The sequence below is a fragment of the Leucopleurus acutus genome, assembly GCF_964270905.1.
Source record: "Leucopleurus acutus genome assembly, chromosome: 15".
NCBI classification, from domain to species: domain Eukaryota; kingdom Metazoa; phylum Chordata; class Mammalia; order Artiodactyla; family Delphinidae; genus Leucopleurus; species Leucopleurus acutus.
Genome location: NC_139157.1, coordinates 49,917,485 through 49,930,757, shown reverse-complemented (window position 1 = coordinate 49,930,757; position 13,273 = coordinate 49,917,485). Strand labels below are relative to the sequence as shown.

The 13,273-nt window shown below is 36.0% G+C and overlaps 1 protein-coding gene across 1 annotated transcript in view; it reads left to right on the top strand.

Annotated features, from left to right (window-relative positions):
• CEP57L1 (centrosomal protein 57 like 1) overlaps positions 1-13,273 on the top strand; it is a 61,557-nt gene that overhangs the window by 31,518 nt on the left and 16,766 nt on the right. Inside the window, exons 2-4 of the mRNA XM_082856023.1 lie at positions 1,786-2,006; positions 3,565-3,744; positions 5,013-5,134. Of these exons, the coding sequence (XP_082712149.1) occupies positions 1,844-2,006; positions 3,565-3,744; positions 5,013-5,134 (465 nt within the window). The 5' untranslated portion in view covers positions 1,786-1,843. The remainder of the gene's footprint in view (positions 1-1,785; positions 2,007-3,564; positions 3,745-5,012; positions 5,135-13,273) is intronic.

Here is a 13,273-nt window from a genome sequence, read left to right as displayed (position 1 = left end):
TTTTAAGCACTTGTTTATAATACAGGGCTAGATTGTAAGGGTTAAGCTGGAACCCCTATTACAGTGAGAACCCCATGGCTTGTTTTCTCTCATTTCTTTACTGTTTCCTTTCTTTTCTTCATATACCAGTAGGTTATTACTCTGCTTATGCCAACTTTCAGATGTGTTTACACATTTAATTTAAATAAACTTTGGTCTAATTTTTAACTTATTGGTATCTTCTGAGTAGTCATTTCATATACGCTAAAACCCTTGAATTCTTTTTAATTGGTGCAAAAAGTGACTTTGTAAAATAATACTATATTTGGGACAGAGGAAGCAGACAGTCCTCCCAAGGACTTCAGTGTATAGTGACTAATGGCAAAATTTCATTCTTTTCATTATTGGAGAGACTCAGCAGGAACTGAAAACTGAATCAGATTTCTCGAGTAACTCCAAAGTTCTTTGGATAGTTTCAACCACATACCTCTCTCTGAAGATGTACAACCATGTTCAGAACATCTGTACTTTGGGGCCCTGCCTTTACTTTATTGTGAGCCAGCTGTAACTAAATTTGCTCTCTTATTTTTTGAGGGAACAGCAACTTAGATAGATGCAGTCTCCCATGGGGAGCAGACAGTGTCTAAGCAGCAAGAACCCAGAGGGACAGAGACATGGTTAGTAAATGGTAGCTGGTGCTAATAACAAAAGCAAAAATGATCGCCTCCTAAGATCAAAGAGCATCAAGTATTCTAGCAAAGCTTCCTAGGCTCTATAACCTCTAATTTAGACTGATGAGAATGTCCTGGAAGACTACACATCATGACAGTGGCTAAAGTAGAAAATCCTATTGAGTGAAGTTATGTTCCGGGCCATCCCAGGAAATACAGTCATGGAAGTATCTTCCTTTGCCCTGTGAATTGGGAAGGTAGTGAAATCACTGAAATTTTACAGTTCTCAAAAATTAAAGTAGGCTAATTATAATTCTACAAAGGAATTCTAAATTTACATTTTAAAGCAAGCTTTCATTCTAAAAATTGTGCTGGTAAATTGTTTTGTGTATAAACAATTTTCTGTTTCTTTCAGTGTGGTTATGAGTTAATTTATTTAACATTGACTATAATCTATTAAGTAGAATACATTTCTAAAATATTTAAATTACAGAAAGGAAAATAAAATGATTTGGGAACATTTAAAAATTATCTGCTAAGATGGTTAAAAGAGCTCTCCAACAAACATACAAAAAAAGCCCAGAATGACAAGGTAAAGCTATTTTAGATTTTCAGATTTTGGAACCCTTCTAAACTACATGATTAGAATGCTAGTGCATTAAGTGGAGTTGTGTCTTATTCAAGGGTTAGACTCAGAAATTGATATACCCAAAATTACCCTTGAAAATCCCTTAGGAGGCCAGTACATTAGAGTCTTAGAGAATCATGTTATGTGGGTGGCTTGTGTTTCAAAGCTGTGTTGTCTTTTAGAATATATACTTTTCTCTCTGAACCCTAGAGTCAAACTCTTTTAGGGGGGTGCTCAGATGATGAACTTATGATCAACTGAGAAACCAGCAAATTCACACCACGCATGTAACGCTCACTCCAGAGCATATACTCATTGAAAGTCAGGCAGAATTGTCTTTACTGTTTATAGAGTAAATAGTCATTTTTCTTTCTTTTACTGCTGAATTTATTATAGTTGAATTTGTGATAATTAACTTCGTAAAGACAAAATTCCACAGTATATGATTATGTATTTATTTTAAAGTTTCATCTGAATTTTTGTCTAATGTTTTTGTCATTCACATAGGAAAGAATGATGCTATACTGTGCTATTCCTTTACTGGCATAGTACAGAAGTACAGATAATGGATTCTGAATTAATGCACAGTATAGTAGGAAGCTATCGTAAACCTCCAGAAAGAGTGTTTGTTCCATCAATCGCCCAGAGTGTTGAATCATCTCAGACTCACTATTCTGTGAACTTAGAAGTTACCTCTCCTAAAATGCTTCGTAGTCCAAATAGCCAAGGTAATGCTAATAAAAAATCTTATTTAACATTAGGGGAATGGTACAAAGTATGTTATACAAAACTTTTCATTTTTATATAGAAAATAAGATGATTGTGTATTTAACTAATCTTAGTAAAACTGCTCATTTTGACTCTGTTTCTTAAAGTTTCTGTAAACTTACTTAACATTTTTTTATTTTGGCTTCTTCAGCTATAAGATGAAAATTAATATAACCAGCTAAGCACATATTACAGGCTTATCATTAAAACGTCATTAGAAAATAGGAAAATACTCTTTGAAGAATAAAAGGTCAGATTTTCAGAATCCTTCTAATAAACAAGATGATTAGAATACTAATGAATTAAGTAGAATTGTCTTAGTCAAGGATTAAATTCAGTAATTTCATATATCTGAAATTACCCTTGAAAATTCTTCATGAATCCAGTACATTGGAGTAACTACAAAATACAAGTAATATAACTTTTAAAATACAAGCTTAGGAGGATCTTAAAATTGAATTAGGAAAACATTTATGACTCCAGGCATACCTACACCATTACAAATTACTTTCTAAGATGATGATAGTCATGTTGTTTTTTAATCTTTTATAATAATGGTTGCCATTATTAAATAGACTGGCTTTGTGGAGCAAAGCAACTGAAGAAATAATAATCCAAATCAAAAAATAATCTCTAGCAGACATCTTTCTAATTGGATATAAACTATTTGAAAGTTAACTTATAACATTTATTTATATTCAATTTATCTCTAGTTTTTTATAATTTAAAGTTGTAACTGAGAAGAAAATGTAAGACAATATTTGAAAATTTTATAACTCTGAGCTTATCTGAATCATGAAGATATTAATATAGCTGAAAAGAAATCACAGTAGTACATGTGTAACACTTATACTCTTTCAAGCCTGACATCAGTTAAACCACTAGGTTGTAATTTTTTCTTAATGGAAGAAACTATGTTCTATCTCATATGTCCTAATTATTAACATTATATCTTGGACAAAGAAACAATAAATGTTTCTGGTTTGACTGAAACTGAATACATGAAGAACTGAGAAAAACTTTTAACTTTAAACCTAAGTTTCCTTGTTAATTAGTGGGCACTATATTTTAATTTTCTTTATCCATGCTCATACTCTTATGCCTCCCAACCTTCCTCCCTTTCTCTCCCTCTCTGTCTCTCTGTCTCTCTCTCTCTCTCTCTCTCTCTCTCTCCATATACATATATACACACACACACATATATACATATACATATATATATATCTTTTTGCCTTAATTTGAATATATTTATTTTATTAAATTTAGTGATTATTAGCTTTCTCATATCTCAAATTTAGGAAAGTACTAAATACAATCATAAATATATTGTTTTTGTAAGATATGTTAGAATTTGTCCCTCTTTAAAGTTTTGTCATTTTTCTTTTTGATGAGGAATATAAATTACTTTTTTTTTTTGGTTCACTAACAAAAACATACTGCTCACTTTTATATGCTACTATGATTGTTAAGTGTTCAAAAATTCTCACTTAAAATATCAAGCAAATTTTTTTTCAACAGCTCTTATTTTAGCCTTAAAAACTCTTCAGGAAAAGATTCATCGTTTAGAGTTAGAGAGAACACAAGCTGAAGATAACCTGAACATTCTTTCCAGAGAAGCGGCACAGTATAAAAAGGCCTTGGAGGATGAAACAAAGGAGAGAAATCTGGCACATGAGGAACTAATAAAGCAGAAAAAAGGTAAGAACATTCAATAGTTCTCAGAAACAAGTGGTTACCAAAGTTTACAACTTAAAAATAATAAGCCCAGTCTAAGAAGATTTACTCAAATATCTTTGTTCTTATATGCATTCCAACATTGAGGGCTTGTTCTCAGACATTTTGGTATTTGCATTAAATGGATGTAATTTTGAACTTACCTCTATTATTTCTGTTATCCCAGTTCATAAATTTTTGAGATTAAAAGAAAAATTAGACAAGTTGTGTTTAAGAATTATAATATTTTCAGAATACCAACAAAATGCAATATGTTATTAGCCCATAATATAATTGGAATACTTCATATTTTCACTAGTTTTTTTTTTAAATTAGAAAATATAAAGCAATACTAGTAATTAAACAACATAAAACAATAAAAATTAACTTAAAAAATTATATTTAACTTAAAAGATTAATTGGAAGAAATGGACAGGTAGGTGGAGGCTTCTGTGGAAATTATGAAAAGGACTTCTGGACATCTGTTTTAGAGATTTAGAACATAAGTTCTTTATATAATTAAATTTTTTTAATTTTTTTATATATATATTTTATATATATATATTTTATATATATATATTTTTTATATATTAAATTTTTTTAAATTTTTTATATAATTAAATTTTTATAAAATTAAAAATTGTGGCTTTTTTTTCCTTGTAACACTACATCACCCTCATAAACAAGGTTCAAATTTGTGTTTCAACTTATAAATAGAATGAAGAAATGGGGAGGAAAAAAAAACATCCCAAGGTAATTGGACAAAAGTAGAAGAAAGAGCTGAGGAAAGTAACGAATTAAAGAATTAGAACGAGGTTGCTTATTATAAATAGAATTAACTGTGCAGTTAGTAGTCGAGAACAGAGGAAAATGGGAATGGTAGAATGCATATACCTGAGTTTCCTGAAAGAGAAGAAATATATTGTTAGGAAAGAGACTTTAGGTCCTCTATTTTCCAGATGGTGTTGTTTCCCAGGAAGAGCCAGGTTTTTTGTTATCCCACGGGTCACTGACATCCTTCCTTTTCAGAAGTATGCCCTCTGGGAGTTTATGAGGAGACGACGTTAAATTGGTTATATATAATTAATGAGATACACACAAAATGTATGTTCATAACTTTGGGAGAGTCAATATTTAGAACTAAAGAACTCTTGAACTTTTAGCTGTTGATTGAATTCATAGAATACATTTCTTGTTATAACTCTCTGATCTATGTGATAACTAACTGACTCATTACTTTTTCTTTTTCATAGATATAAGTATGCAGTTAAGCTCAGCCCAGTCTCACTGTACCCTTCTAGAGAAACAACTAGAATATACAAAGAGAATGGTTCTCAACGTAGAGCGAGAGAAGAATATGATCCTAGAACAACAGGTGACCATATTTTCTATAGTAATATAATATAATATATATTTTTTGTTGTGTATTTTTTTTTAACAAAGTGAATCAGTTATACATATACATATGTTCCCATAGCTCTTCCCTCTTGCGTCTCCCTCCCTCGTACCCTCCCTATCCCACCCCTCCAGGCGGTCACAAAGCACCGAGCTGATCTCCCTGTGCTATGCGGCTGCTTCCCACTAGCTATCTACCTACATTTGGTAGTGTATATATGTCCATGCCTCTCTCTCGCTTTGTCACAGCGAGACATAGTCCCCTTCCCCCTCCCCATATCCTCAAGTCCGTTCTGTAGTAGGTCTGTGTCTTTATTCCTGTCTTACCCCTAGGATCTTCATGCCTTTTTCTGTTTCTTAAATTCCATATATATGTGTTAGCAAACAGTATTTCTCTTTCTCTTTCTGACTTACTTCACTCTGTATGACAGACTCTAAGTCCATCCACCTCATTACAAATAGCTCAATTTCGTTTCTTTTTATGGCTGAGTAATATTCCATTGTATGTATGTGCCACATCTTCATTATCCATTCATCCGATGATGGACACTTAGGTTGTTTCCATCTCTGGGCTATTGTAAATAGAGCTGCAATGAACATTTTGGTACATGACTCTTTTGGAATTATGGTTTTATCAGGGTATATGCCCAGGACTGGGATTGCTGGGTCATATGGTAGTTCTATTTGTAGTTTTCTAAGGAACCTCCATACTGTTCTCCATAGTGGCTGTACCAATTCACATTCCCACCAGCAGTGCAAGAGTGTTCCCTTTTCTCCACACCCTCTCCAGCATTTATTGTTTCTAGATTTTTTGATGATGGCCATTCTGACTGGTGTGAGATGATATCTCATTGTAGTTTTGATTTGCATCTCTCTAATGATTAATGATGTTGAGCATTCTTTCATGTTTTTGTTGGCAGTCTGTATATCTTCTTTGGAGAAATGTCAATTTAGGTCTTCTGCCCATTTTTGGATTGGGTTGTTTGTTTTTTTGTTATTGAGCTGCATGAGCTGCTTATAAATTTTGGAGATTAATCCTTTGTCAGTTGCTTCATTTGCAAATATTTTCTCCCATTCTGAGGGCTGTCTTTCAGTCTTGTTTATGGTTTCCTTTGCTGTGCAAAAGCTTTGAAGTTTCATTAGGTCCCATTTGTTTATTTTTGGTTTTATTTCCATTTCTCTAGGAGGTGGGTCAAAAGGATCTTGCTGTGATTTATGTCATAGACTGTTCTGCCTATGTTTTCCTCTAAGGGTTTGATAGTTTCTGGCCTTACATTTAGGTCTTTAATCCATTTTGGACTTATTTTTGTGTATGGTGTTAGGGAGTGTCCTAATTTCATTCTTTTACATGTACCTGTCCAGTTTTCCCAGCACCACTTATTGAAGAGGCTGTCCTTTCTCCACTGTACATCCTGCCTGCTTTATCAAAGATAAGGTGACCATATGTGCGTGGGTTTATCTCTGGGCTTTCTATCCTGTTCCATTGATCTATCTTTCTGTTTTTGTGCCAGTACCATACTGTCTTGATTACTGTAGCTTTGTAGTATAGTCTGAAGTCAGGGAGCCTGATTCCTCCAGCTCCGTTTTTCGTTCTCAAGATTGCTTTGGCTATTCGGGGTCTTTTGTGTTTCCATACAAATTGTGAAATTTTTTGTTCTAGTTCTGTGAAAAATGCCAGTGGTAGTTTGATAGGGATTGCATTGAATGTGTAGATTGCTTTGGGTAGTAGAGTCATTTTCACAATGTTGATTCTTCCAATCCAAGAACATGGTATATCTCTCCATCTGTTTGTATCATCTTTAATTTCTTTCATCAGTGTCTTATAATTTTCTGCATACAGGTCTTTTGTCTCCTTAGGTAGGTTTATTCCTAGATATTTTATTCTTTTTGTTGCAGTGGTAAATGGGAGTGTTTTCTTGATTTCACTTTCAGATTTTTCATCATTACTGGATAGGAATGCCAGAGATTTCTGTGCATTAATTTTGTATCCTGCTACTTCACGAAATTCATTGATGAGCTCTAGTAGTTTTCTGGTAGCATCTTTAGGATTCTCTATGTATAGTATCTTGTCATCTGCAAACAGTGACAGCTTTACTTCTTCTTTTCCTATTTGGATTCCTTTTATTTCCTTTTCTTCTCTGATTGCTGTGGCTAAAACTTCCAAAACTATGTTGAATAAGAGTGGTGAGAGTGGGCAACCTTGTCTTGTTCCTGATCTTAGTGGAAATGGTTTCAGTTTTTCACCATTGAGGACGATGTTGGCTGTGGGTTTGTCATACATGGCCTTTATTATGTTGAGGAAGGTTCCCTCTATGCCTACTTTCTGCAGGGTTTTTATCATAAATGGGTGTTGAATTTTGTCGAAAGCTTTCTCTGCATCTGTTGAGGTGATCATGTGGTTTTTCTCCTTCAGTCTGTTAATATGGTGTATCACGTTGATTGATTTGCGTATATTGAAGAATCCTTGCATTCCTGGAATAAACCCCACTTGATCACGGTGTATGATTCTTTTAATGTGCTGTTGGATTCTGTTTGCTAGTATTTTCTTGAGGATTTTTGCATCTATGTTCATCAGTGATATTGGCCTGTAGTTTTCTTTCTTTGTGACATCCTTGTCTGGTTTTGGTATCAAGGTGATGGTGGCCTCATAGAATGAGTTTGGGAGTGTTCCTCACTCTGCTATATTTTGGAAGAGTTTGAGAAGGATAGGTGTTAGCTCTTCTAAATGTTTGATAGAATTCGCCTGTGAAGCCATCTGGTCCTGGGCTTTTGTTTGTTGGACGATTTTTAATCACAGTTTCAATTTCAGTGCTTGTGATTGGTCTGTTCATATTTTCTATTTTTTCCTGATTCAGTCTTGGTAGGTTGTGCATTCCTAAGAATTTGTCCATTTCTTCCAGATTGTCCATTTTATTGGCATAGAGTTGCTTGTAGTAATCTCTCATGATCTTTTGCATTTCTGCAGTGTCAGTTGTTACTTCTCCTTTTTCATTTCTAATTCTATTGATTTGAGTCTTCTCCCTTTTTTTCTTGATGAGTCTGGCTAATGGTTTATCAATTTTGTTTACCTTCTCAAGGAACCAGCTTTTAGTTTTATTGATGTTTCCTATTGTTTCCTTCATTTCTTTTTCATTTATTTCTGATCTGATTTTTATGATTGCTTTCCTTCTGCTAACTTTGGGGGTTTTTTTGTTCTTCTTTCTCTAATTGCTTTAGGTGCAAGGTTAGGTTGTTTATTCGAGATGTTTCCTGTTTCTTAAGGTAGGATTGTATTGCTATAAACTTCCCTCTTAGAACTGCTTTTGCTGCATCCCATAGGCTTTGGGTCATCGTGTCTCCATTGTCATTTGTTTCTAGGTATTTTTTTATTTCGTCTTTGATTTCTTCAGTGATCACTTCATTATTAAGTAGTGTATTGTTTAGCCTCCATGTGTTTCTATTTTTTTTTACAGATCTTTTCCTGTAATTGATATCTAGCCTCATAGTGTTGTGGTCGGAAAAGATACTTGATGCAATTTCAATTTTCTTAAATTTACCAAGGCTTCATTTGTGACCCAAGATATGATCTATCCTGGAGAATGTTCCATGAGCACTTGAGAAAAGTGTGTATTCTGTTGTTTTTGGATGGAATGTCCTCTAAATATCAATTAAGTCCATCTTGTTTAATGTATCATTTAAAGCTTGTGTTTCCTTATTTATTTTCATTTTGGATGATCTGTCCATTGGTGAAAGTGGGGTGTTAAAGTCCCCTACTATGAATGTGTTACTGTCGATTTCCCCTTTTATGGCTGTTAGTATTTGCCTTATGTATTGAGGTGCTCCTATGTTGGGTGCATAAATATTTACAATTGTTATATCTTCTTGGATCGATCCCTTGATCATTATGTAGTGTCCTTCTTTGTCTCTTCTGATAGTCTTTATTTTAAAGTCTATTTTGTCTGATATGAGAATTGCTACTCCAGCTTTCTTTTGGTTTCCATTTGCATGAAATACCTTTTTCCATCCCCTTACTTTCAGTCTGTATGTGTCTCTAGGTCTGAAGTGGGTCTCCTGTAGACAGCATATATATGGGTCTTGTTTTTGTATCTATTCAGCCAATCTGTGTCTTTTGGTGGGAGCATTTAGTCCATTTACATTTAAGGTAATTATCGATATGTATGTTCCTATTCCCATTTTCTTAATTGCTTTGGGTTTGTTATTGTAGGTCTTTTCCTTCTCTTGTGTTTCTTGCCTAGAGAAGTTCCTTGAGCATTTGTTGTAAAGCTAGTTTGGTGGTGCTGAACTCTCTCAGCTTTTGCTTGTCTGTAAAGATTTTAATTTCTCCATCAAATCTGAATGAGATCCTTGCTGGGTAGAGTAATCTTGGTTGCAGGTTTTTCTCCTTCATCACTTTCAATATGTCCTGCCAGTCCCTTCTGGCTTGCAAAATTTCTGCTGAAAGATCAGCTGTTAACCTTATGGGGATTCCCTTGTGTGTTATTTGCTGTTTTTCCCTTGCTGCTTTTAATATGTTTTCTTTGTATTTAATTTTTGACAGTTTGATTAATATGTGTCTTGGCATATTTCTCCTTGGATTTATCCTGTATGGGACTCTCTGTGCTTCCTAGACTTGATTAACTATTTCCTTTCCCATATTAGGGAAGTTTTCAACTATAATCTCTTCAAATATTTTCTCAGTCCCTTTCTTTTTCTCTTCTTCTTCTGGAACCCCTGTAATTTGAATGTTGGTGCGTTTAATGTTGTCCCAGAGGTCTCTGAGACTGTCCTCAGTTCTTTTCATTCTTTTTTCTTTATTCTGCTCTGCAGTAGTTATTTCCACTATTTTATCTTCCAGGTCACCTATCCGTTTTTCTGCCTCAGTTATTCTGCTCTTGATCCCATCTAGAGTATTTTTAATTTCATTTATTGTGTTGTTCATCGTTGCTTGTTTCATCTTTAGTTCTTCTAGGTCCTTGTTAAATGTTTCTTGCATTTTGTCCATTCTATTTCCAAGATTTTGGGTCATCTTTACTATCATTATTCTGAATTCTTTTTCAGGTAGACTGCCTATTTCCTCTTCATTTGTTAGGTCTGGTGGGTTTTTATCTTGCTCCTTCATCTGCTCTGTGTTTTTCTGTCTTTTCATTTTGCTTATCTTACTGTGTTTGGGGTCTCCTTTTTGCAGTCTGCAGGTTCGTAGTTCCCGTTGTTTTTGGTGTCTGTCCCCAGTGGGTACGGTTGGTTCAGTGGGTTGTGTAGGCTTCCTGGTGGAGGGGACTAGTGCCTGTGTTCTGGTGGATGAGGCTGGATCTTGTCTTTCTGGTGGGCAGTTCCACGTCTGGTGGTGTGTTTTGGGGTGTCTGTGGACTTACTATGATTTAGGGCAGCCTCTCTGCTAATGGGTGGGGTTGTGTTCCTATCTTGCTAGTTGTTTCGCATAGGATGTCCAGCACTGTAGCTTGCTGGTCGTTGAGTGAAGCTGGGTGCTGGTGTTGAGATGGAGATCTCTGGGAGATTTTTGCCGTTTGATATTACATGGAGCTGGGAGATCTCTTGTGGACCAGTGTCCTGAAGTTGGCTCTCCCACCTCAGAGACACAGCACTGACTCCTGGCTGCAGCACCAAGAGCCTTTCATCCACACAGCTCAGAATAAAAGTAAAAAGTAGAAAGAAAGAATTAGAAGAAGAAAGGAAGGAAGGAAGAAAGAAAGGGAAAGAAAGAACGAAAGGAGGGAGGGAGGGAGGAAGGAAGAAAGGAGGGAAGGAAGGACAAAAGGAAAGAAAGAAGATAAAGTAAAATAAAATAAAGTAAAATATAAAGTTAGTAAAATAAAAAATAATTATTAAGAAAAAAAATTTTTTTAAAAAGCAAAACGGACGGATAGAACCTTAGGACAAATGGTGGAAGCAAAGCTATACAGACAAAATCTCACACAGAAGCATACACATACACACTCACAAAAATAGGAAAAGGGGAAAAAATCATAAATCTTGCTCTCAAAGTCCACCTCCTCAATTTGGGATGATTCGTTGTCTATTCATGTATTCCACAGATGCAGGGTACATCAAGTTGATTGTGGAGCTTTAATCCGCTGCTTCTGAGGCTGCTGGGAGAGATTTCCCTTTCTCTTGTTTGTTCACACAGCTCCTGGGGTTCAGCTTTGGATTGGCCCTGCCTGTGTATGTAGGTCACCTGAGGGCATCTGTTCTTTGCCCAGACACGATGGGGTTAAAGTAGCAGCTGATTAGGGAGCTCTGGCTCACTCAGGCCGGGGGGAGGGAGAGGCACAGAGTGCGGGATGAGCCTGCGCGGCAGAGGCCGGCAGGACTTTGCAACAGCCTGAGGCGCGCCGTGCGTTCTCCCGGGGTAGTTGCCCCTGGATCCCGGGAACCTAGCAGTGGTGGGCTGCACAGGCTCCCCGGAAGGGGGGTGTGGATAGTGACCTTTGCTCGCACACAGGCTTCTTGGTGGCGGCAGAGCAGCCTTAGCGTCTCATGCCCGTCTGTGGGGTCCGCGCTTTTAGCCGCGGCTCGCGCCCGTCTCTGGAGCTCCTTTAAGCAGCGCTCTTAATCCCATCTCCTCTCGCACCAGGAAACAAAGAGGGAAGAAAAAGTCTCTTGCCTCTTCGGCAGGTCCAGAGTTTTCCCCGGACTCCCTCCTGGCTAGCCGTGGTGCACTAACCCCTTGAAGGCTGTGTTCACGCCGCCAACCCCAGTCCTCTCCCTGCGCTCCGACCGAAGCCCGAGCCTCCTATAATATGTTTTTAAAGAATATTTAATGTCATGGGAAGATTGTCATATTAAAAATCTTAAATAGGATATAAAGCTGTATATAGGAAATTTCCAGTTACGGTGATACATACTAGGTCATTTGGACCAACCTTTTTGTAGAGGAAAACACAAAAAAACTGGACAGAAAATTAAAAAGAAAGGGAGGGAGGGAGGAAGAACGGAAGAAAAGAAAGTACACAAAGGCATTGTAGAGTTAACAAGGTGATGTAAAATCACCAATTCAAAAATCTGTGTGCAGACTTAAATCCAAAGAAGTTGAGCTCTACAGAGGTTAGTTTCAGGTCCCTTCCTTCTTAGGGCATTTCTGATTCCAGAAGAGTCTGTTGAGAGGCTAAATAATACTTTTGAAAGCCATGGTTATGGGGCTAAGGAAATTAGAGTCCAGGGCCTGCCAAGAGTAGGAACTGTGGTATATCTTCTGTGCTCTGAATGCTTTGTAATGGTGAACAAGAAGAAAAACAACCCAGATTACAGCTCTGCTCTAGGTTATCAGAGTAATCCAGAAAATCTTAGTCCCCGAAATTGGATTAAAGTGATCCTGGATGGCTAATGTTCCCAAGGACCTCAAATTATTTCTATAAACATCTCTTCTACATAGTGAGAAACTTTCAGTCAAAGATAAACAGGGAGAAGGAGATAAAGCACTATGAAAAGAGATAGCATACATAACAGACTATATAAACACTCTCATAAGTTATCTCCAGCTAGGTACTGGCTCTGGAAGAGAGAGACTTTAAAATAATTATGCTTGCTAAAATCAAGGAGACAGAAGATAGGAACAAAATTTTCAGTGGAGCATTAGAAACCATAAAATGGCAGAGCAGATTTGAGAAAGAACCAAATAAAAATTGTAGAACTAAGAAATACAATAAGTGAAATTTAGGACTTAATGGTGGATCTAATAGCAGATTAGAAGAGATAATTAGTGAACTAGATGCTGAAACTGTCCAGATCAATGAAGAGACAAAACAATAGTAAATTTAGAAAAGAGAGTAAGAGGCAGAAGTTAGGGTGAGGTCAAATTTATCTGTGATTGGAGTTCCAAAAGGAAAAGAGAAAGAATAAGACAGAAACAATATTTGAAGAGATAATGGCTGGGAATTTTTAAAAATTGATTTAAAAAAATCAGACCACAGATTCAAGAAGATAAAACCAAAGTAGGAAAAATAAAAAGAAATAAAAGAAATAATAAGACAAGAATAAAATCCTAAAAGCTGCTGGCAGGCGGGGGGTGGGGGTGGGGAAGGGTATGTTCAAAAGGACAGCAATTAAAGTAACAGTGGACTTCTCAACTGAAAATACTGAATCTGGAAGAAAATGGATATAATAAGGCAGTAAAAGAAAATAA